Source organism: Desmodus rotundus, chromosome 10 (genome assembly GCF_022682495.2).
Source record: "Desmodus rotundus isolate HL8 chromosome 10, HLdesRot8A.1, whole genome shotgun sequence".
NCBI lineage: Eukaryota > Metazoa > Chordata > Mammalia > Chiroptera > Phyllostomidae > Desmodus > Desmodus rotundus.
In genome coordinates, this window is record NC_071396.1 from 63,467,766 (window position 1) to 63,493,030 (window position 25,265).

Consider the following 25,265-nt stretch of genomic DNA (forward strand, 5'->3'; position numbering starts at 1 on the left):
TCCAGGTGCCCGTTGGGCCCCCGCTGTAGTCTGGGGGACAACGACCCGCCCACTGGAGCTTCTCGGAACGCCAGGAGCGCTGCTCCGCTGCGCGGCGGGCGGGGTCGCACAGCCAGCAGAAGCCCGCCTCTCTCGCAGGGGCGGAGGTCTTGCTTGCAGGAGTGATTACTTGTGGGCTGGGGAGGTTAGAGGGTGGAGGAATTAAACAAAAAGGAGAAAGGACTCGTGAACCTGGCCTACAGTGTGATGCTTGATGGAGGACGGTATATGAAGACTAAATGATATGGAAAAAATACAATAAAAAATTTTTAAAAAGCGATTACTCAGGCTACACCCCACCTGCCTTGCGAGAAGGCCAGGGAACCGAGCCCATGAGAGTCCCGAGCCCACCTCCTGGACGAAGGCGATCTTCCGTCCAACCGGCTTTTGCGTGCCCAACCGACCTTTCTTCCATACACTCCTCTCCCCTTACTTCCGGACTCTGGGTTTTTCTGCCAGACCGGAGGTCGCGGGGCGGGGTTTCAGGGCCAAGCCGGACCAGCCAATGCGGAAACAGGAAGCTGCGAGGCTGCTAGGCCGTGTTCGGAGGACGTGTGACTTGTTGGGGCTCTTCCAAGGTTGCTGCTGTGTGTCGTGCTGAGCGCCCAGTGCAAGTAGGATTTTACATGTATCATTGTAACTATGCTATAATATTTGTGTTTCTAGGTTAATTACTCTTTCTTGTTACGGAAAACTGGTAACTCCTTGCCCTTTTAAGATTGCAAGTTAATCTATTAGAAAACAGTATTTTGGAGATTAGTTATTTGCTAAAAAATCACTATTACTTAAGTAAGACCCATGTTATTAAATCGTAGCGGTTTCTCACTTCCTAGTTTACTGATGTAGATTGAAAAACATCTATTTTAACTACCATTTAAGATGAATATTTTAACCACAAATAGCTATTGACATTGTGGTAATATATTTAAGATAATGAGTAAGCAAAAGAAAAAATTACAGGTCAGTGCATAGTAGATCTTTTTTAATGCCTTTTTTGGGGGGTGGGAATTTAGATATTCAAAAACTTTTAAGATAAAAACTAGGCAATGGATAAATTATTTTGTTCCCTATTATGGAGTGCAGCTAGTATTATGTGTTGGGCAAAATAGAACAATGCTGTATATGTGCCTTGTATATATATTTTATACTGTAATTTAAAAGACCCATTCTTGAACAACAGCATAATGTCAGTCATTTTTCTTTAGTCCTGTGGTTCTCAGCTGCTGCTGCTGTTGCTGCTTTATTTTTATTATTGGTGAGGTTCCTTATCCATGTGCCACAGAGCAACAGCCATGTGCCTTTTAAGAAGTGATGTATTTTCCACTTTAATAACAGCTGACTGAGTGAAAGATTATTTAGCAACAAAACTCACATTTTCTGTTTTATTTCAGGTAAAGGTGCTCTGATTTGGTGGAGCACAAGCCAACTTAGAGCTTTCACACTTAACACAGTCTCATCTACTAGTACTGTTCTTTAAAAGGGGAGAAGGTGACTCAGTGATATACCTCTAAACCTAGGCTCCTAAAACTTTTTAAAACAAAATTTAAAAGTGATGGATTTAGCTCTGAAAGAAAGCCCTTGTTACAGAATATTGTTAGCTTGTATGGTTCTCTCTGTGTGTTTATCTTTAAAAAAAAATTGTGGCAAAACCTACATAACATAAAATTTACCATTCTAACCATTTTTAAGTGTACAGTTCAGTGGCATTAAGTACATCCACATTATTCTACAACTATCACCAATATCCATTTCCAGAACTTTTCATCTTCCCAAACTGAAACTCCATATCCATGAAGTAATAACTCCCCATCCCACCTCCCCCAGCTGCTGACACCCACTGTTCTAATTTTGTCTCTAGGATTTTGACTACTGTAGTTTCCTCAATAGGTGGAGTCATCATAGTATTTGTCATCCTGTGACTGGCTATTTCAATTAGTATAATGTCCCTAAGATTCATCCATTCTGTAACATGTATTAGAATTTCATTACTTTAAATTAAAAAAAATATATGGTAAATACAAATAAAACTTACCATCTTGCCAAATTTTAATGACATTTTTAGAGTACTTATTGAGGTTTAAGATTTCTTTGTATATGTTGGATAACAGTCCTTTATTAGATATGTCTTTTGCAAATATTTTCTCCCAGTCTGGGGCTAGTCCTCTTGTTCTCTTGAACTGTATTATTCACTTTTAAGTGTATAGTTTAGAGTTGAGTATATTCACATTTCCCACTAATCTCTAGAGCTTTTCTGTCTTGCAAAACAAACTCTATGCACATGAAACTACAATCCCCTGTTTTCCCTTCCCAGGCCCTGGCAACCACCATTCCATTCTCTGTTTCTATGAGTTTGACTACACTAGGGACACCTACAGTAGGGAATTTGATTCCAGCTCATAAATGGAATCATACAGTATTTGTCTTTTTGTGACTGGCTTACTTCACTAAGCATATGTCCTCAAGGTTCATCCATGCTGTAGCATGTGTCAATTCTTTTTCCTTTCTAAAGGGCTGAATAATATTCCATCTTATATAGATGTATATATATTACATTTTATTTTTCCATTCATCCATTGACAGACATTTGCTTTTTCCCACCTTTTAGCTATTGTGAATAATGCTGCTATGAACATGGGTGTACAAATATCTGTAGGAATTCCTGATTTCAATCGAGTAGATATCTAGACATGAAATTGCTTGATCATATGGTAATTCTATTTTTAATTTTTTGAGGAACCATACTCTTTTTCCCACCAGTAATGCAGAAGAATTCCAGTTTCTTCATGTCTTTGCCAACACTTGTTATTTTCTGTTTTTTTCTTTTCCTTTTTTTGTTGTTAATAACCATCCTGTTCTATCTCTTCCCATCTTTTTTTTTTTCTTGAGTAATTTGTCTGAGATCATACACTGGGAAATAACATAGCTAGAATAGAGATGTCTCCAGCTACCTGGATTATACAGCCTGTGGTCCAGGGGAGGATCCAGGAGCTACCAAGTGTTTCTGTGTACTTCCCTTTTTGAAGAAAGCTGTTTTCTCCAAAGAGGTTCAGGGAAGATTGTCATTACTTGCCTATTCACCAGAGAGCTACTATAGTGTTTCCTTTGTAAGAGTCCAACACAGGGCTGGTGAGACATGTGTTCTGTATATCTGTTTGCCAGTCTTTAAATTTCTGCCTGGCCCTTTGATTAAAGGAAACAGGAACAACTTCTATATTTTCTTCCTGTTCCTATGATATATGTAGACTGTTAAGCATTTAAAAGCAGATGATGTACCAAAAGAGTAGTCATATGTATAGTTCTAAAATGTTTGGGGAAGACTAAATATAAGCCGTTAATGCCACAGACATTTATTGAACACCTATTGTTTGCAGGTACCAGAGAGGAGGAGGGAGGGATATGGAGGTAAACAAGACAAAGTCCCTGTATGTGGGAGCTTAGAGCCTAGTGCAATAAGAAATGCATTGTATATCATGACCAGTACACACAGATACATGTACATAAAAATGGAGACAAAAGTTTTGTGAAATAAACTTTGCTATGCCTTGTCTTTACTATATGTAGTATAGGTTAATATTTTCTGTTCTGTTTTATTTTTTAAAATTGTGGTCACAAACCACCAAAGCAATTTTATAAACCAGTGATGGTTCAATTTAAGTGTCCAGAAAAATTCTGGGATAATAGGTATTACTAAGGTTTTTTTTTTTTTTTTTTTTTTTTTAGATTTTATTTACTTATTTTTAGAGAGAGGGGAAGTGAGGGAGGAAGAGAGGGAGAGAAACATCAATGTGTGGTTGCCTCTTGCATGGCCCCAACCAGGGGCATGGCCTACAACCCAGGCATGTGCACTGACCAGGAATTAAACTGTAGACCTTTCGGTTTGCTGGAAGATGCCCAGTCCTCTGAGCTACACCAGCCAGGGGCTAAGCTGTATTTTCAGAGTCATTACCTGTGATGTTAGCAATAAGAAGTGTGAGTGTGGTAGAAATCAAAATACCACAGATTCAGCACGTTAGTTTCTACCAGGGTCTTTCAGGACCTTTAATATAGAATCTAGTTTCCTTACTGACAAGTCAGGAAGGGTCACGGGAGGCATGTGTCTGCCTTTTGATTCTAGGCCAGAACTGTGGTTGGGAGGCCTGTATAGTTTTCCTGCTGGATTATCGTTTGATGAGTTTACCAATACTGGCAAATTGAACTCGGGGAGTGGGAATAACAACATTTTAGTAATTTCGCTTAAAAAAAATTTTTTTTATTGTTACCACTTAGTTCATGTCCATTGGTTATATATATAAGTTCTTTAGCTTCTCTATTTCCTATATTCTAATTAATCTTCCCTTGTCTATTTTGTGCCTACCTATTATGCTTCTTATTTCCTATTCCTTATCGGAATATTCTCTCCCTACCCACTGATAACCCTCCATGTGATCTCCATTTCTGTTCCTCTCCTAGTTGTTTGCTTAGTTTTTGTTTTGTGTTTTAGGTTCAGTTGTTGATAGTTAGGAGTTTGTTGTCATTTTACTGTTCATATTTTTGATCTTCTTGTATTTCTTAGATAAGTCCCTTTAACATTTCATATAATAAGGGCTTGGTGATGATAAACTTTAACTGGACCTTATCTGGGAAGCACTTGATCTGCCCTTCCATTCTAAATGATACCTTTGCTGGATACAGTAATCTTGGATGTAGGTCCTTGCCTTTCATGACTTGGAATACTTCTTTCCAGTCCCTTCTTGCCTGTAAGGTTTCTTTTGAGAAATCAGCTGTAGTCTTAGAAGAACTCCTTTGTAGGTAACTGTCTTTTTTTCTCTTGCTGCTTTTAAGATTCTCTCCTTATCTTTAATCCTGGGTAACCTAATTATGATGTGTCTTGGTGTGTTCCTGCTTGGGTCCAATTTCTAAGGGACTCTCTGAGCTTCCTGGACTTCCTGGAAGTCAGTTTTCTTCAGCAGATTGGGGAAGTTTTCCTTCACTATTTGTTCAAATAAGTTTTCAGTTTCTTGCTCTTCCTCTTCTCCTGGCACCCCTATGATTCAGATGTTGGAGTGTTTAAAGTTGTCCCAGAGCTTTCTCAGCCTCTTCTCATTTTTTTGAATTCTTGTTTCTTCATTCTGTTCTGGTTGGATGTTTATTTCTTCGTTTTGTTCCAAGTTGTTGATCTGAATCCCAGTTTCCTTCCCTTCACTTTTTGTTCCCTCTATATTTTCCTTTATTTCATTTTGTATAGGGTTCATTTCTTCCTTTATTTTCCGACCGAGCTCAGTCATTTCTGTGAGCATCCTGGTTACCAGTGTTTTGAACTCTGCATCAGATAGGTTGCCTATCTCCTCCTTGCATAGCTCTTTTTATGGAATTTTGATCTGTTCTTTCACTTGGGCCATATTTCTTTGTCTTGGCACACCTGTAATGTTGTAAGGAGCAGAGCCTTAGGTATTCACCAGGGCAGGGCAGCCTTCTTTGCTGTGTTGTGGGGGAGGGGTCAGAGAGAGAACAATGCCTCTAGCCCCACTTTTCATCACTTCCCTTACTTCCCACAAATGGATTGTGGTCCTTCAGAAGCTTTCAGAGATGGGTGGGTTTGTGTACGTTCTAGGACCCTGTGGTCCTCTCCCACAGACCCGCCTGTGATTGTGAGAGTTTCTCCCACTGCCATGACTCATGCAGATTTTTACATCCAGAGGTTTTGAGTCTTTAGTTTCCCACACTGAAACCCTGGGTTCTGCGGTCTGTCTCGCTTCCCAATGGTTCTTCCCAGCTTATTGGCCCATGAATTTGGGACCAACTGGTCCACCAGCCATCTGCTTGGCAGTGGGTCCTCTCTGCCTTGGCTCCCTGTCTCTGCCCTTCCTACCAGTCTGGATGAATGTTTCTTTAACTCTTTGGTTGTTGGACTTCCATGAAGTTTGAGTATCTGGCAGTTCTGGTTGTTTTTTGTTTTTAAATTTGTTGTTGTCCTTTTGGTTGTACAAGAAAGTGAAGCATTTCTATCTATGTCTCCATTATGTCCAGAACTCCTGTGCTGCTTTTTCTAAATCCTTGGCATATCAGTACGTGAGCAGATCCACCTGATTTTGCTTTTTAAACTCAAACCGGCTTGTGCAAAGGAAAGCTTCTAATATGGACAGAATTATTCATCACTTACAAGAAAGCAACATACAGAATATAGTTTTTATTCAAACCTCCCATTTCCTGGTTTTACAGTCTAGTGATACAAGATGGATAAACACATTTTTCTCCCCTGTATTTATTGATGAGGCAGGAGAGGTGGTTGCATTGGACCTGGGTATAGTAGCCATACTGCTCTGATGAAGGAGCAGACCCTCCTCTCATTTAGTTTAGGACAACACATGTTGTCTGCATTAGCTTGTAAAAGGCTGGACAAAAGATAATAGTAGCATTTAGTTATTTAGGCTGTGTGGCAGTGGTGATTTTAAGTCATTGGCCTCTTTATTATGATTGAGATAAAATTTAAGGTTTACTTTTAGTGCGGAAAATGTATGGGGACTTCAGATGTGAAGCATTAGAAAGTGCATATCAGTAAATGAGTGGAGAAAACCAGGTTCAGTCCAAAATGGCTACAGCTTATAGATTTCTTCCAATTATTGGCCTTTGTTCTCTGCTGGTCTTCATTTCCCCTATCCTGATTATGGCTGTTTGAATTATTGCATTGAGTCTGTTGGAATTCTTCAGAGTATAAATTTTATTCTATAATCTGATCCTGACATACCTACCTCCTAGAAAGATTTATTTAAAAAAAAACACTTTCATTTTTTTAAAAAAATTATTGATTTTAGAGATAGGAAGGGGGTGGAGAGAGAGAGAGAGAGAGAGAGGGAGAGAAAGAGAAAAAGAGAAAGAGAAAGAGAGAGAAAGAAACATTGCTTTGTTGTTCCACTTATTTATGCATTCATTGGTTTCATCTTGTATGTGCCCTGACCAGGGGTCAAACCTACAACCTTGGTATATCTAACCAACTGAGCTGCCTGGCCAGGGCTAAAATACTTTTGTGAACATCATTTCTATCAATTTTCACAACATCAGTGGAAGTAGGTACTGTGATCCTCATTCTTGAGGCTCAGAAATAGTCCATGGCTTGCTCAAGGTTACAGAGCAGAGGTACAGATTGGGTTCTTTCCAATTCAACACAGATATTCTCTCTCTCTCTCTCTCTCTCTCTCTCTCTCTCTCTCTCTCTTTCTTTAGATTCTCTCTCTGACACAGGATAAGTACTAGAGGAGGAACAAATGGCTGCTCTTACAATTTCCACTTTCCTGCCAAGGAAGGCAGGCTCATATCTATCTCCCCTGGGGGTGGGAAAGTCTTCAGTCCTCCTAATTGCTTGTGTCCAGCAGGTTTCCTTTAGCCGTGTCAGAAAATGAGGAAAGTTCTCTGAGGTTGTCCTAAGGGTAAGCACAAGGAGAAGGTCACTTTATATCCATCTGGAAGCAGCCATCAGGTTGGAGTATCTCATTACCTGATGTGTGACTTTGAATGGTGCCTGGCATGATAGCCTTGCAGTGCCATTTCTAGGGAGAGAATTGGCTCCTTACCCCACCCTCATCTGCCCTAAAAACTACTCAGTATTTCATGATAAAAAAATTTCCCAATATGCTTTGTCCTTAGCATTGAAAGCAATATTGGGAATACTAATTTGACGAGTAATACAATGAGTTTTGGATAGAGCAAGAAAAGTAGCTTTCCAAGATTTGAATAAATGGAATTCTGTTTAAGGATTTGGAGCCAGAAGTTATCAAATATGGTTTTTACTCTGATGACGAGTTCCATTTTTTAAAATAAAGATAATCTCATTATACTAGAGAGATGATTCACATGGTATTACTCAAGAAAATAAGTAACAGCACCAGATAGCTTGCTTGCTCCCCTCTTTCTCTTTCCTTTCCCCTCAGGTAATTTTTGTTTCTCTGTGGAAAGAAGAGTAGGAGTTTGAGAGGAGGGCCAGGGCTCTCCTAACCTTTGCCCAATGCCCTTCTTATCTAAGCTGACAAATTAGCCATCCTGACAGCAGTAGCCTAGAGGCAGTGGGCACAGCTGAGAGGGCTCCAAAGGATCAAATATACATGGGGATCAGGTCAGGGGGAGCTGTGTGGCCTATGAATGCACACCCATGGATTGCCTCTTTGTGTAATCTGTCCTGCACTTTTTGGTCCAGGGAAGCTGGAGGACTGCAGTTTTGTATCCTCTCTGGTCCCTGAATCCCACTGTGTGGGCTGCACTTGTGAGGCAGCATCGCCTTCCTGGCTTCCAGACCAGTCATCTCTCCTTCCTGATCTTAGTCATCACTCACGAAACACATTGCTCTCTGGTTGAAGACATATGTGTAGAAGAGCATTATAAAGCTGTCATTCTGGTTTTTATCTTGGGAAACTTACAGCCAAGGTTTGCATACTAGAAGAATTCTACCCCCAACCCCAGAAGGTTGATGTTCCTTCCTCTCAAGTCATTCTCTGTGTTCTAAGAAAATATTAAAGTTTTAGGATGTTTCAATTGCTGTTTTGGCCTCAGCTTTTAGGATTTGGGAGATTTTTAAGCCTTTTGAAAGAAAATTAAATAGTAAGATCAAATGGTTGCTTTTCATGTATTTTATTGAATCAAAACAAAGGAAATTCGATGGTATTAAATAATATATCCATTATTCCGTAGAGTCTCTCCTCTGTCTTTTATGACTATCAGCCAAATAGAGAATTTATGCCCTTAGATACACTGGAGAATGTTACTAACATTTGTTCAATCCTTCCAAAGTTTGTGCATAGATGGATGACTTGCTCCTTGTCTACATCATTAAATACAAGCCTTATAGGGTAGAATGATCCACAGGATGCCTACACATCCTAAGCTGTCTGGAACAGTCCTAATTTATACCATGGCCCTGTTTTTATTTGCATTAATGCCACTTTTTACTCTCAAAGGTGTCCTCAGTTGGAAGATAAAGTACGCGTTGACTCTAGTTATGTGGCATGTGCTGTTCAACCTTAGAGACAACAGGGTCGGTGAGGTGGTTCTAGGTAGAGAGCACGAGGTATGGCATGTGATCACTGATGGTCTGGACCTGGTTGATAAAGACACTGTGGATTTTCTGACTGGAGTCCCAGTCAGAGCAGTGATCCCAGGTTACATTCACAGCTGTTCCTGACCTCTTGGACAGGTCATATTTAAAACCTAGCACTTGTGTACTGTTCCCTCTTTAATATACCAGTGCTTACTGTATTTAATGTCATTCCAGTGCAGACTGAGGCATGATGAAGACTTGAGGCACAGAGCCTTCATTTTACTCCTGTGGTATCATTTCATCTGTTCTGAAAAGCCACAAATGGGAGTGAGTACGGTACCTTCTAACACAGCAAAACAACTGTCAGTGCTCCATTTGAATAATCCCAAAGAGATGTGTGTCCTCATTTTGTCAGTTTCTGAAGGTATTTTCAATTCTGGGGTTATGTTTTACACTTTTGGTAATAGCTCAAAATACATTTGCCCCTATTTATTTTTCTTGGGTAAGGTTTTAAAATTTTCCTGAATGTAGTGCTCACTTATTATACAACATCACCATGAAATAAGCAAAGGCTTTATAGAGGCTGGGGCTTATGTGCAAGTGTGAACAATTCTCAAAACTGCATTTCACAGAGATTATTTTAGATGCTGCAGAAATGAGTATTCCTGACTCCTTCCTTGCCTATCAACCAACCATAGGACGATTCCTAGATTTACTTTAGAAAATCATCTTTGCAGAATAGGATTTCCTTTATTTATGGCTCAGTTAGGATCTATGGTTAGAGTCTTTCCCAGTCCTCTTGCCCTGCAGGACTTCTGGAGCTGCTACCAGAGCTGAGTGCTCCATAGCCTCCAGGTCACCATTCATTTTAAGATTCTTGTTTTTTGAGCATTAGTTGAGGAACCTTAAGTAGAACGTCACCTCTTATATCCTATCTCAGGCCATCCTTTTATTAACCTTTCTCTTCAGGGGTGTCAAAAATAGATGCTTTCAGACTTGACTTGGGGTGGTGAACACACTATACAGTGTACAGATGATGTATTTTGTAATTGTGCACCTGAAACCTGTATAATTTTGTTAACCAGTATCACCCCAATAAATTCAATTAAAAGGAAAAAATATAGATTCTTTATACAATGCAAAGTTCATCTATGATTCAGATGAATCCATAAACATTGTAAAGGTTCCCACAGAGAAGCCACTGTTCATACATGTCTTATTACAGAAGGCCATCCAGAGTTTTAAGGCTAATAGGCAGGTGAAAAGCCCATATTGTGAAAAAATATATATACCATATTTTGCCATGTATAATGCACACTTTTTTGCTGAAAATTTTGAGGGAAAAATAAAGATGTTCATTATACATGGGTATAATGATTACATACAATGGGTATAATCCCATGTATGATGTGCACAAAAACATGGGTGAACATTTTACATGGCAAAATACCTCAATGCCATTTTCAGGGATGGCTCTGTCAGAGCCTGTCCTCAACCCAGAGCCGAGAGGCCAGAGCCCAAATTGGAATGTTTTTCTTGGATCTCTGAAGCACACTGTGTGTGAATAGTCACTTCTTTTGTGGAAAAGAGTGTAGAAAAGTAATGAACCCACACCAACACATTACAGAGGGTTTATGACTTATTAATATTTAAGGCCCTGGAGGGTGTTACGAATTTGTTATCCTTAACAAAGTTGTTAAGGATAACAGTTGTTATCCTTATCAGCAACCACACGTACAGTATTATCATTGTAAGAGTAGAGGACAATTTTTTCAGTTGGGAATGTAGATAGAATTCTGTACCTCATTACGTCTTAATCAGAGGGAGCTAGTGATAATGGCATTATTGAGAAACATAATCCAAACCTTTCACTTTTCTCTATAGGTACGTGGCTAAGACCTGAACAGCATCTGCATCTTACCCAGGATTCCAGTTTCCTCCTGGTGAATTCTTGATGGATCTGAATCTTGCTTGCTGGCAGCTCCTTGGCAGGAGAAATGGCTACTATCAGATTTGGGTTTGGAAGACTGAATTTTCATCTGTTAAAGAGGAGGAGTTTCTTGCTGTTGAAACTCATAGCTGTTGTCTTTGCTGTGCTTTTATTTTGTGAATTTTTAATCTATTACTTAGTGATCTTTCAGTGTAATTGGCCTGAGGTAAAAACTCCAGCCTACGACAGTGAACAAGAGACTCATGAACCTGTCCTGAAAGCCATGTTTTTGGCTGATACTCACTTGCTTGGGGAAGTAAGAGGCCACTGGCTAGACAGATTACGAAGGTAGGAGCTAAAGTCAGGAATCATTCTGAAATTCTGTAGGCACACAGGTATAGTCCTCTCCCCACAGGTCAAGCTTAATGGCCTCAGGGTGCTCATTAATTATTTCCTCTCACAGAAAAACATGGGACATTTGACTTTTTCTTCAACTTACTATTCACTGAGCATCTTTTATATATAGGACTCAGAATTTGGAAGGCAGGTCTGGGTTTGAGTCTTATGACTTTGGACAAGTTACTCGGGCCCTGTGAGCCTTTCTCTGCTTCCTGGTTTGTAACTGGGTTAATATGAGAAACTTGTGAAGAAAATGCCTACAGCAATGCCCAGCACATGGCTGTGGTCAGTGTGGGTAGGTTTCCCTTACCCTTGGATAGGGGTCGACACAGAGTTAGGTTGGTGGGCACCTCTCCCAGTCACAGGTGTAATTTTGAGCTCCCTTGGTTTTTGTCCACTTTGGGCAGCAGGAGGATCAGAGCAGATTTGTGGTCTCCCTGGGGAGAGGATCAGCTCCTGTCTCTCCAGCTTAGACCTGCCCAACATACTCCTTCTGCTTTCCCACTGAAGGCTTTTTAAAAATTTAATTGTGGTGAAACACACATAATATAAAAGTTACCACCTTACACATTTTTATATAAGTGTAATTGTAATTGTCCTTTTGTGACTGGTTTATTTCACTTAACATAATGTCTTCAAGGTACATCTGTTATAGCCTATTCCTGCAAGTAGGAATGTCCTTGGAGTGCTTTGGATATAAATGAACCTTGTGTTGGGTGGCAGGGGGAGATGTGTGATGTCCCCAGGGGTGGATGAAAAATACAAGATGAAAGAAGGGCAGATGGAGGGGCTGCAACACTCTTCTACTCTTAGTTTTAAACCAGAATAGGCATAGAAAAGGCCAGGGTGAGATTCAGCTCCCTTGTCCTTGTTTGTGTCATAGAAATTGTGCTTTACTTATGAACAGTCCCCCAAGCAGTCTTCCCTGTCCTGTTGCTCCTGCTGTTTCTACATGCTTTCTTCCAGGGCAAATAACATTAAGTCAAGAAAACCTGAGAAATGTATTTTGAGAGGTATCTTTAGTGAAGATGTACCATGCAGCAATTTACATGGGGCCTGAAAAGTCCCCTCTGACCAAAAATTACTGTGCCCCATTTATATGCCCCAGGACAGAACATTTCTTTTTTGCAGGGCGTAGGGTGAGGCAGCCAGGAACATGCCATGAAAAGGAGGGAAGAACTGAGACTTTTAGGAAAACGACACAGATCAGAGTTGGTTAGGGAGGAAAGGAAGAAGGTTGAGAAAGCACTGACATTTTTGAACACCTAGTGTGTGCCAGCACTTTACAAATGCTATCTCATTTAATACTGTAACTCTTCTGTGAAAGTAGGTTTTTATTATCTTCATTTACCAATGCAGAAACTAGGAATCAGAGTAGGCAACATTCTCAAAACTTCACAACTGGTTAGTGGGTAGAACTGGGATGTTAAGCCATTGCTTGTCAGACTTCCAGATCGGAGGCTCTTTTTATTCATTTGTCTCACCTAAAGGCTGGTTACTTATATGTCTGAAGTCTACAGGATTTACAGTTTTGATACTGGCTAGTCTGTTTCTCTCATTGTCTCTCCTCAACTCTGAAGGCAAGAAGTTGAAATTCCTTCAGGAAGAAGTGAAAGTTAAGTCAGATGCTGCTGTCTCCTCAGTGTGGGGCAAAATCAGTCTCCATTGGGCAGCTTTGGAAGCTGCGTTAAACTCTGACCCCTGGGGCTCTCATGACTGAGTGATGGCTTTGGGGTGCAGTGTGGGTACCATACAGGGGAAGTCAGCCTTTGATAGTTGGAGGGGCAGCCTGACCCTCCTTTGTATCTTTGCTCCCCATGTTTAATCAGATATGGATTCTTTGGCCCTTGCAAGGAGTGGGTGGGAATGTGAGGGTGGGGCCACGGGAGGAGAATGGTACCGTTTAGTTCACCTTTTAAATGGCCCATAAGACATGTAGGCTCCACCCAATAAACAGACTGATACCTTTTTCCTAATGGCCTTTAGAGAATGGCAAATGGAGAGAGCCTTCCAGACAGCTCTGTGGTTGTTGCAGCCGGAAGTTGTCTTCATTTTGGGGGACATCTTTGATGAAGGGAAGTGGAGCTCCTCTCAGGTAGGACCCTTTGATCCTGGCACCCTAATCCTGCTTTCAGGGTCCTGTAGAGGCAACCCAGAAAATGCAAGAAAGTTATCAGCTAGGATTGGAAGTTTTGCTTAGTCTCTATATTAAAAATGTATAGTCTGTCTTGAAGATTATTAGGACTGTGTCTAATGCCAGTGTTGAGTTAGGTTGACTAATTTTACATTTGCCTATGTAGGAACTATGTAGTGTAGCCAGACATCACTTTGTTGGAAAGCACATTCCCATGAACCTCTTGAGTAAGGGGAAAACTGCCAAAATGGATGCTATTTCAGTTGTCACCTAAATTACCAAATACACATTGAAATGTAATTTGACTTTACACTCCTATTTAACCCTGAAACTATAAGAATTGTGCTACTTAAGTTATTTGCTACTATCTTATTTTCTTTATTCAGAGGGAGAGGTGCAGAAGGAGCCATTGGCCTTAGAGTGAGGTTCCTTTGCCTGGATTGAAATGATGGAAATAGAGGCTGTTGTTCTCACCTTAGTGGTCAATGTTTTGCTTATTACACTTCTGGAATTAATAATAATAAAAAGAGCTCTTCTTGCTTCTTAGTTAAAAATGTTTAGTCATTAATGATTTTTTGGAAGACATTAAAAATTCATTGGTATTTCACAGGACAATCCAAAGGCTGTACAAAGAGAGTCTTGGTCCAGATATGATAGAAACCCACAGTTTACAGTGTTGCAATGTTTGTTATAATCTGGTTCAAAGTTAAGTATGAAATAATGGAATGCTATAATTTAAAAGCAACTAGTTATAAAATGAGATTGGATATATATGTTGGTTTTCCAAATTAAGGGCGACATTTTGTGTTTTTCTAATTTTATGCTATTCTGTTTTACATTATTCTAACTTTAAATGTTATTTGTAAGAGTGAAGGCTTTGTAAATGTATTGAAGAACACAGCATGTTTTCTTAGGTTGGGCTGTATTTAAAACTTTTAGGATGAAGTTGATTACTTTTCAACTAGGTACTGTCTACCCTAGAGTATCCAACTGATGTTTTTAAGCTTAATAAAAATAAGAACTATATGAATGTAATCCTCAAGATTTAGTAGTTAGATTTTGTTTTTCCCCCATTGTCATCAGGTGTCACTTTCTCAGTTGTGGCCATAGGGAGACACTAATGCTGAAGCTCTTCTTATCCTTGTCTTGGTGGAGATACATGAGTTCAGTTGACATTTCCTAAGAGCCTGTTCTTTTTTTAAAAAGTATATTTTATTGATTATGCTATTACAGTTGTCCCAATTTTTTCCTCACCTTTATCCCCTGTCCGCCCTGCAGCCCCCACACTCTGGTATTCCCCCCGACCCTTAGTTCATGTCCATTGGTTGTACATATAAGTTTTTTCACTTCTCCATTTCCTATACTATTCCTAACCTCCCCCTGTCTATTTTATGCCTACTAATTATGCTTCTTATTCCTCATATCTTACCCCCCCCATTCTACCTCTCCCCTCCCCATGATAACCTTCCATGTGATCTCTATTTCTGTGATTCTGTTCCTGTTCTAGTCATTCACTTAGTGTTTGTTTTGTGTTTTAGGTTCAGTCGTTGATAGTTATGAGTTTGTTGTCATTTTACTGTTCATATTTTTGATCTTCTTCTATTTCTTAGATAAGTCCCTTTAACATTTCATAGAATAAGGGCTTGGCGATGATAAAGTCCTTGAACTTGACCTTATCTGAGAAGTACTTTATCTGCCCTTCCATTCTAAATGATAGCTTTGCTGGATAGAGTAATCTTGGATGTAGGTCCTTGCCTTTCATGACTTCGAATACTTCTTTCCAGCCCCTTCTTGCCTGTAAGGTCTCTTTGGAGAAATCAGCTGATAGTCTTATGGGAACCCCTTTGTAGGTAACTGTCTCCTTTTCTCTTGCTGCTTTTAAGATTCTCTCCTTATCTTTAATCTTGGGTAACTTAATTATGATGTGCCTTGTGTGTTCCTGCTTGGGTCCAATTCCTTTGGTACTCTCTGGGCTTCCTGGAAGTGTATTTCCTTTATCAGATTGGGGAAGTTTTCCTTCATTTGTTTTTTCAAATAAGTTTTCAGTTTCTTGCTCTTCCTCTTCTCCTTGTGGCAGCCCTATGATTCATATATAGGAGTGCTTAAAATTGTCCCAGAGGTTCCTAAGTCTGTCCTTATTTTTTGAATTCTTGCTTCTTCATTCTGTTTGGATGTTTATTTCTTCCTTTTGTTCCAAATTGTTGATTTGAGCCCTGGTTTCCTTCCCTTCACTATTGGTTCCCTATATATTTTGCAGTATTTCACTTTGGATAGCCTTCATTTCTTCCTTCATTTTGCGACCGAGCTCAGTAAATTCTGAGCATCCTGATTACCAGTGTTTTGAACTCTGCATCAGATAGGTTGTCTATCTCCTCATTGCTTAGCTTTTTTTCTGGAGTTTTGATTTGTTCTTTCATTTGGGCCATATTTTTTTTTTTTGTCTCAGAGCACCTTTTATTGTTGTAAGGGGGCAGAGCCTTAGATATTCTCCAGGGCAGGGCAACCCTCTTTGCTGTGTTGTGGTGCTGTCTGTGGGGGAGGGGTCAGAGAGGGAATAATGCCGCTCTCTTGTTCCGCTCTAGCCCCACTTTCCAATAAACTTTCCTGTGGGACTGGGACTTTTTCTCGCCTTCACTACCCCCACAGTATATTATAGCTAGATACTTTAAGTCTTTAGTTTCCCTGTCTGCCAGCCCCTCCTCACTCGCAAGGTCCTCTCTGCCCACTGGGCTGCCCCTCTCCATGTCTCTGCCCCTCCTACCAGTCTGGATGAATGTTTATTTAACTTCTTGGTTGTCGGAGTTCCATGCAGTTTGATGTTCTGGCAGTTCTGTTTTTACATTGGTTGTCATCTTTCTTTTGGTTGTGCAAGGAAGTGAAGTATTTCTACCCATGCCTCCATCATGGCTGGAACTCTGTGAGAACCTAAGAGCCTGTTCTTATAACATGTGATGATGTGATTTTCAAGCTGGGGTCCATGTGTTGTCTTCAGGGGATCTTGAAATAACAGCTATGTGTACCACATACGGGGGGTGGGGGGGTGTTGCCAGTTAATGTGTTAAGATGGGGATAGCGTTTAATTAAAATTTAGCATCAAATTAAATAATTAAAATATTAAGTCAGTTTTGAAAAAAGGAGGTTGACATAAAATTAGAAAGTCTTAGTTCTATATTAGCTTTATGAACATGTAATTTGGGCAGGGGAATTAGCTTCTCACCATCAAATGCGGAGCCACAGGGAGGAGAAGGTGCTCGGGTCTCAGCAGTGACCTTTTATCCTGCAGGCCTGGATGGACGATGTGGCGAGGTTTCAGAAGATGTTCAGACACCCGCCCCATGTGCAGCTGAAGGTGGTTGCTGGCAACCATGACATTGGCTTCCACTACCAGTAAGCAGTTCACTAAAGTATTGCAACACAAGCACTCTTGCTAACTACAATTTTGAACCTGCAACAGTTGAGGTGAAAGCTTTACCTGGGCCGTGTGGAGGAAATTTGTGTAAGATGTAAGCTCTGGAGTGTAAGCTCCATGAGGGTAAGAATTTCTTGGTGCATTATACACCTTCAACAAATCTCTTAAATGAATGACTTGTGTGTGCCCTTCCTTGCTGATTCTAACTTAAAACTTAGTTTTAACAGCCAGTTATTTTCTTTGGGACTTGGAAAACAAGATAATTTAGACTTAATAACTAACTATATAGCACTTATGTGCCAGCCTGCATTAAGCACTTTACTTCCGTACATTAACTCATTTAATCTTTACATGCTCCAATTATTTTACCCATTGTACCTGTGGGAAAACCGAGGCCCTGGGCACTAAGTCACTTGCCATATAGGCCTCACGGTCAGGCAGTAGTGGAGCTGAGAGCTGCACCTTGATTACCTGGGCCCAGCTGGAGATCTGAACTAAACAATGCTAGTTGGGGGCTCAAATCCCAAAAGATTTTTGTGTTGTGTGTGTGTGTGTTCGTGGTAACTCTTAAGAGGTTTTAAAATGTCGTATTCTGAAAAGTGTTTATTTTCACAATTGAATGTAGGATGGACACATATAGAATAAAACGATTTGAGAAAGTTTTCAACCCCGAAAGGCTGTTTTCATGGAAAGGAATTAAGTGAGTATTATTTGTGAATTCTTATGTCCTTTAGTTCTCGGAAACTTAGTTTTTCCGAGAGGACTGCCCTACTGGGTCAGACCCATGGTCTGTCTGGCCTGGTTTACAGTCTCTGTCTGACAAAGGTGCCTCAGGCTGTCCTCACTGATGGTCCCCATTGGAGTCACCACACTAGTTTTCCCTAATAGTCCACAGTGACTGGGTCATATGACTTTGCCTAACTCCAGAAGGATGTCGGCACTGTCTCTGGGTAATATAAATTTAATGGGTCCACTCTGTAAAGGGGTATTTTTTATTTGTTCAAAATTTATTTATTTCATTTTATAAAGGATGTTTCTGTGGTTATGGTGTCCTAGGATTTGATGACATGTGCTTGCTCACTGTGCTCTGCAGCTCTGTGCTTACCCTCCCCTGCACTCCCACCAGCCTTGAGTTTTAGATCAAAGCTTCTTAGCCCTTAGTCTGACCATCAGCTCCAGCTCCCCCTCTGCAGGGCAGTTTTTGTGCCCATCTCTGTCTCTGGACCCTTTCTGGTCTCTGTGTGTTTGCAGCACAGTGGACCAGGCAGTACATACACACTATTCTAGCTGAAGACCTAGTGGAAAGAGGAAAGGTGGGAGAGGGTCTTTTCCCCCTATTTTGATCATCTCATTTCCGTGGTATCCAGCATTCTGTTGGCTTTGCCCAGAGCAGCTCACTGGGCCAGTCAAATGATAAGGTCTATGGGAAGCTCCCAGAGACCAGGTTTCAATGGGTTCTCCACAAATGCTCGCTCCTTCCCTTCCTTTGCCTGTAGAATAGTCTCTAGTAGCTTCCTTTCCTGAGTCATAATGGAGACTTGACATATTTCTCCTTGGGCATAGAGTTTAAGAAATTTTAATCAAACACAGTGATCATATTTCATATCATTTGATTAGTCAGTTACTCATCTCTAAAATTCTCTAAATTTCAGGCAGTCTTTATAACAAGTACCTTATTCATGCCCAGTTGATACGAGTGTAGGAAATAAAAGCATATTTAATGGGAGTTTATAGAAAAGGTAACTAAAGTGAAGTGGTTGCAAAGGAGAACCATAATTGACTCCATTTGGGATTATCTGTACCAGTCAGCTCTAACCAGCACTCCCATCCCCCTACCCTGCCTGTTTGCTGAGTATACAGACATTACTGAATGTTGCCCATACTTCATTTTATGTAATTACAATATCTAACATTCACTGAGTACTTTCTACTGGCAGGCCCTAGTCTATGTATTATTTTATTTAATTCTTACAATGACCTGATGGTGTGGGTGTACTATTTATATCCCCATTTTGCAGATAAGGCACAGAGAGGCTGTGTAACTTGCCCCAGGACACATGGTTCTATGCTGTGCTTAGTAGTAGTCTGTCCTCAGAGCTTCTGTACTCTTGGATTTCTCACAAGTTCTGGGTTACAAATCCTTTTACCATGTCTTGGACTCCACACCCAATAATGCTACTTTGTTTTCTTAGTATGGACTCCTGCCTACAAACACGGATTAGCTGAGTTGAGATTTAAAGCTGTTCTGGGGGTTTCTTCACCCTGTGGATGCCTAGCTTTCATTTCATAGGAAAAATATTGCAAAGAAGGTGATACACAGAAAGCCCCCTGACTTTCTGCTTGCTCCTGTCTGCCTTAGTTTTGTGATGGTCAACAGTGTTGCACTGGAAGGGGATGGCTGCAACATTTGCTCTGAAGCAGAAGCTGAACTCATGGAAATTTCTCACAAACTGAATTGCTCCCGAGAGGTAGGAGATCATCTGAATAGCACAGGTCCTTCTGTCCTGGCATGTTCTAAGGGCACTGCCAGTTGGAGCACTTTGTGTTTTTTTCAGTCTCTTAGCTCCCTCTTCCCTTCCTACCATGCACTGAATAATGGGTTTGCTAGGTTAATGGAGTGATATCTGACCAGCAGAAACAGCGCTCCAGCCACTGTAAGAATGGGCAGCTGCGGCCGGCATCAGCCCCAGTCCTTCTGCAGGTGAGGTGGGGAGAAGGCAGCTCCATGTATTTGGTGGAACCACACAGGGGACTCATGAAGTCATATCTCACTCCTCTATGAATCCTGGGCAGCATTTTCCGCTTTACCGGAGAAGTGATGCTAACTGTTCTGGGGAGGACGCCGCACCGCCAGAAGAAAGGAGTGTTCTCTTTAAGGAGAGATATGACGTGCTTTCTTGGGAGGCCTCACAAAAGGTTCGACAGTGTGCCAGATTTTAAAAAGTCACTGAAAGGCAGGTGACTTTTGTTAGTTTTGATTGAGGGACGGAGGGCAGGATTTTGGCAGTATCTCAGATATTCATGTCATTGTTTTGTTCCTCCCCACCCACCTAGTAAATACACTTCTATTTCCTAATATCCAGTTAATAATATCCTCAGCTATTCTTTATTCAAAGTTTTTCCACCAACTTAAATGTATTTGGAAATGTAAGTGGAACTTAAGAGTTAAATTTTTAGGGATTCTCAAAATGCTCTTTCTTAAGTAGATATTTATATAATATATATTACACACAATAACATATACATGTATTTATAAAATAAATTTATAAAATATTTATAACAATAATGAAATCTGGGGTGAGAGGAATAGATTCTCTCTGAGAGCCTGAACTTTTGATAGAGTCTAAACAAACCAAAGGAGTTTAAGGAAAAATTAAAGAAGTCCTATGAAGTAGGGATTTCGTATTTAACTTAATGAAACCAGCAGTGGCCTAGCTCTGGGTCCCCAGCAGAGTCTGTGCAAGCACTAACTGCCTTTTGCTATCCCCTGGGTACGGTAGCTGCTGTGGTGGCTCCAGCCTCGCCTGGTCCTGAGTGGCCACACCCACAGCGCCTGCGAGGTGCTCCACGGGGCAGGAATCCCGGAGCTCAGCGTGCCGTCTTTCAGTTGGAGGAACAGAAACAACCCTAGTTTCATCATGGTAATGTGAACATTTATTTTCGTCTCAAAGCTTTCATAAGTATTTAAATCAACACAGTAATCAACTATTAATTGCTGCAATCTGTAAAAATATACAAAAGCTGTAAATATACTTCCCCCTCTCCACATGCACACTTAGTTTGTTATACTGCCTCCTGTCTGAACACCTTCCTGGCATTATTCCAGAGGGGTGAGGAAGGAGCAGCTTACAGAGTATTTTATCCTTCAGGGATGGCAGTGTCCTCTGATATCAGACTCTCTGTGTTTATTTAAGGAAACTGGATCATTGCTTCATTGACTGTACTCAGCCATCTTGTCTTGTTTTCCAAGTGTGCCCATGCACTCTGGCAGAAGAATGCTACAGCTCTTACAAGTTGATAAAGGATGTTGTTTCAATTAGTGACCACCTGATGTTTCAGCTCTTTTCTTTTGCCCTTGGGTTGCAGCATCCATTTCATAATGCTTTTATGTCGGATACTTCTATTTCATAAAAAGATGGGAAAAACCTCATGTTGTCAAATTCAAAGTAGGAAATGACAACATTCCCCACTGTCTTTCCACATAGCAAAAATGTCTACCAAAGGAAAAAAAAACATTCAGATGCCTCTAGCACATGTATATCTAGGTGACACATTGTTTATTTTAGCCTCAAGTGGCATGAAAAATAGCCTGGTACTTCTGTTTCTCGATGACCATTGCTCTAAATCTCCATGCCTGTCTGAGTAGCTTTCAGGTGTGCCCACTATGCTTTAGAGGAACCCTTGATTTCCTTCTCACCACTGCCTGGGTAGGCTGAAGGCTGTGCCTCCTTAAGGCCCAGGTGAGGAGAGCTACTTCCATGCCTCACCTAAATAAGCCAGGAAAGCTGCCTTTTCTCTGTTGTTTCTAAGTCAGATTGATGTGTTGAGCTGTGCGTGGAGCTCTTACTGCAGCGTAACATTCTCGTTTCCTTTCCAGGGCAGCATGATGCCCACAAAGTACGCGCTGGCCAAGTGCTACCTTCCCTTTGAGGACACGGTTCTGATCACATACTGTGGAGCAGCTGGGTTCCTTGTGGTCATTATATTACTTGACCTTGGATTTCTGGCCTCACCTTTTCTTTTTGGTTGTAAGCTGCTCAGAAAATTTAAGACAGTGTGAAGAGCAGGAGACTTTGCATTTAGTAATAAATATCAAAGCCAAAGAAACTGAACATCAGGCAGTGCTCATGTGAGATGAGACCAAAATAGACTGTCTTTATGCACATCATAAAATTCTAAATCATTGGTGCAAATTACTGCAGAATAAATAGTTGATTGTACTGTTTTCATGCTATAAAAATGGAACATGTAGTCTACGACAGTTGTGTTTTCTCATTTTATCAAATATATGTATAATCAAAGTTGGTATCTGTACAGTATGTAAAGGCTATTAATGTCATCACATGCATGCAATAGACAGTCCTTCCTTCCCCAAGGTGGAGCCAGTAGCCCCGGAGCACACTTGGGATTAGTTGTACACAACCCAAACACGGGGTTTGCTTCTGTCCTCCTAAAAAGCTGTTCTCAAATTCCTATATACTATAAAGCTGTACACTGAAAATAAATGTACAGATGCTACAAGCAGGAGTATATTGTTTACACGGACTTTTGTACTTCTGTGCTAAATTAATAGAATCAAATTTTTAGGTAAGTGTAATTTTCTCTCCAGCAGACTGAGTTGTTAAATCTGAATTTAATGCCTGTCATTGATCAAAATAAATGTGAAAAATGGAGTAGGAAGTAGCCTTGGTATTTAAAAATAAATATCTTGATAATTTTAGCCAGATAAAATATATTCTTTGTGTATTTTTTCTAAGAGTCTACTTCTTTTTTCAATCAAACTTTTAAATAGAAAGTTTAGTTACTGGGGAGTTCTGAGTGATAATGCATGTAACAATATACTATTTCATTTTATGTGTACATGTGGGGGTATATCTGTTCAGGTTTTCCTTCATGTTTTTATTTTCAAAGTGCAATGAAAACTGAAAATAAGTTCTGCTTTATATGTCTCAGTTCAACTGAGAGTTGTGTCAAAAAGTTAAGAATTAGAGGGGCAGGAATTTGGTGATAATGAAATAAAATATGTGTTTGTTGCCTTGATTGTCTATAAAGTTGCCATCCTTTCATGTTAAAGTTAGTAGTATTTGAAACTGGATAAGTTTATAAAGGATTCTAAAAATGCTAATTACATTATAAACTGTAAAATACTTAACAAAGACTAGAAGACTAGAAGGAAGTTACTGAAGATAATGTAGGCCAGGCCGTGACTTCTCTGGCTCTGTACTGTTGAACTGTAACTTCAGACATCATCACAGATTAGCTTTGACCTAAGGGAACTGCCCTCAAAGCTGTGGCTATGGAGAGAATATTAAACGTCCCTGCTACAGTGACTCTTGCTTTCTAGAGTGTCATAACTCTTGAGGCTGCCTTTGCAAATCTTTCATATATTTTGACTTCATATTTCAAAAAGTTTTGTAATGTTTCTTCAAAAGGCAAATGAAAATGTCATCCTTTGATTCTCCTAAGTAGACACAAATATTGACACCCTTTTGTCTTTTTCTTCCTATTTACTTATGATGGAACCTATGGTCAAATGAATGGTTCGAAAGCTTTGACAGTGGGAGTAGTTGAGGGAACTATTCCCACTGAGGGAGCTTGTAAAAGTCGTTAAATAGTAAAATAATCAAGAAACATCTTGTCTGGAGAGAAAAAACATCCTTGGTTCCCTGGAAGAAGCTTGTGATGTTAGTAGAGCATTATTGTAAGATGTGGAAGAGTTACATGTATAATATATACGTACATATAATTTTTTTAATTCAAGGAGTATTTTTCAGTGTCCTGATAAAATGTCCTAAATTCTACAGATACTATTCATTCCCTTTCTTTGAGCAAGCGGCAGGTTACATTGCCATTTAGCTGTTAGCACAATAAAAACACATTTCTTTTACAGGTATGGCCATAATCAAGGCACAAAGATCTACAAGGATTTTTCTTCAGTAGTTATACAAAATAATATTACATTTTGTGATCTGTACATTGTAATAAATCAGCAATAAAATAACAACAAAAAGAATATATGAAAGGAGACTGTTGCCCAAGCATTGTGATAATCTAGAGAATCATCTTTAGACAGGATACCCTTTGCAGTAGTGAATGTGGTAGGTTTTCTGCCTAAGTATAAAAGGCTCAAAGTAGCTCTAATTTAAATGCCTGAGGCTAGCAGATACTCAAAATATTACTGAAAAAAGGTTTTATGGCCATTCTGTGGCTTGGGGCCTACTCTAAATCTTGGGCTAATGCAGATCAGAAGAGGTGGCCCCTTGTCCGTTTGCAGCTTAAAGCTAGAATCGGAAAGCCTGGCTCACTGCATTACACATGTGCCTCTACGATCATTCCACATAACTTGGGAAAAGTGTGCTTCTCTGCCATCTATCAAGTTTTGAATTAATCAACAAATCACTGAATGGATGAATAACAGGGGCCCCCACCCAGGAAAATTTCACTGTAGTGTCACCCAAGTGAGAGTGGATGGTTTTCAGTGACACAAATAGGTGGGGGTGGGGAGGCTAGGGAAGGCCACGTTCAATGAGAACAAAAGCTACAAACCAAACCTGAGGGGAGAGAGGTAGCCAGAGGCTTGGTGGTTACACATGGAGAGGACACAGAGCAGAACAGAGGGCAGCGTGGATGACGTGGGAACTCACTGTTGTCTACCATGGCTTGGGGCTGACAGGTAGTTTGGAAATAACTGCTCTGCCTGGTGCTGTAGCAGAGAAAGGAAAGCAGGCGGAGAGACGGTGCCAGAAGGCGCGCCCACCGCCCTGGACGCCTCATAAGAGTTCGTACTGTTTGAGGTGCATCCTCTGGATGATGTCTCGGCAGTCGTTGAACACCCTGCGAATGTTCTCCGTGTCCACGGCGCAGGTGAAGTGTGGGTAGCAGTAGTGTTTGCCGTCCCCTGTTGCAGTGCTGATCCTCTGCAAAAAAAAAGAGGCATGGTGCAGCGGAGCCCTGGCCACTTCACCCAAGGGCACATGGAATGCAGTTCCTACCCCATTCATTCTTGATCAAAGAGTAGAGGACTTGGGTGTTGTTTGTTTGACATGGAAATACAGAACTGTAGGGAGTGTCTAAATACTGATCACACAACTGGAAATGAATCTTAGCTTGCCTCCTGCCCACAGAAGCTTAGAATTCATTTGAGACAGGCTGAACATTTAAAAGACAGCCACTGAAAACAGAATATAGGGTAGAATTTTCCAGAAATGAAGGTCTAAACCAACATCTTTCAGTGGAACTTTTGGTGATAATGAAAATGTTCTATATCTTCCCTGTCAACAAGGTAGCCACTGTGCTGAGCTGATGCAACAGAGACTGATTTTTAGTTTTATTTAATTTTAATTTAAATATCCACACATGACTAGTGGTTCTGTATGGGTATAACCTCAGCCACGTTGCTTCGTCCTCCACACAGACCTTTAGCACTTCCTAGGGTGTCCCTCCCTGGGTTAAGTGGTCTGTGGCTAAATAACTGAGAAACACTGAGTAAACATCATGAGTCGTGATTCGTGAGGACATCTTGGAGTGACATGCTCATTTGCATTGTGAAGCTAAGTGGGGCAGTGTGGAGAGGGGCTGTCATGGGCTAAATTGTGCCCCCTCCACAATCACATGCTTAAGACCTAACCCT

At 40.5% G+C, this 25,265-nt stretch overlaps 2 protein-coding genes across 10 annotated transcripts in view; one reads left to right on the top strand and one right to left on the bottom strand.

The window, feature by feature from the left end:
* Positions 1–470: 470 nt before the first annotated feature.
* On the top strand, positions 471–23,272 carry MPPE1 (metallophosphoesterase 1). Of its 8 annotated transcripts, none has more exons than XM_045187875.3 (11): positions 471–653; positions 9,278–9,467; positions 10,928–11,321; positions 13,359–13,467; positions 16,790–16,893; positions 17,541–17,615; positions 19,275–19,383; positions 19,524–19,616; positions 19,709–19,831; positions 20,416–20,556; positions 21,513–23,272. In XM_045187875.3, the coding sequence occupies exons 3-11, from the start codon at positions 11,041–11,043 to the stop codon at positions 21,693–21,695; spliced, it is 1,218 nt and encodes a 405-aa protein (XP_045043810.1). In that variant the 5' UTR covers positions 471–653; positions 9,278–9,467; positions 10,928–11,040; the 3' UTR covers positions 21,696–23,272. The 8 variants fall into 8 exon arrangements, with proteins under 8 accessions (XP_045043810.1, XP_045043811.1, XP_045043812.1 ...); XM_045187876.3 differs by having other exon boundaries at positions 19,548–19,616; XM_045187877.3 differs by having other exon boundaries at positions 19,551–19,616.
* The window catches only part of GNAL (G protein subunit alpha L), a 181,536-nt gene continuing 177,266 nt past the window's right edge, over positions 20,996–25,265 (bottom strand). For both annotated transcript variants that reach the window (XM_053912991.2, XM_024580153.4), the window contains exon 12: positions 20,996–24,552. In XM_053912991.2, coding sequence (XP_053768966.1) covers positions 24,406–24,552 — 147 coding nt within the window. In that variant the 3' untranslated portion in view covers positions 20,996–24,405. The remainder of the gene's footprint in view (positions 24,553–25,265) is intronic.

Excerpts from the sequence above, each read along its gene's own strand:
- MPPE1 (XM_045187875.3), top strand. The coding sequence starts at position 11,041 with ATGGCTACTATCAGATTTGGGTTTGGAAGACTGAATTTTCATCTGTTA. Across the intron at positions 17,616-19,274 it reads TTTTCATGGAAAGGAATTAA|TTTTGTGATGGTCAACAGTG; the intron begins GTGAGTATTATT and ends TGTCTGCCTTAG. Across the intron at positions 19,832-20,415 it reads CTTGGGAGGCCTCACAAAAG|CTGCTGTGGTGGCTCCAGCC; the intron begins GTTCGACAGTGT and ends TGGGTACGGTAG.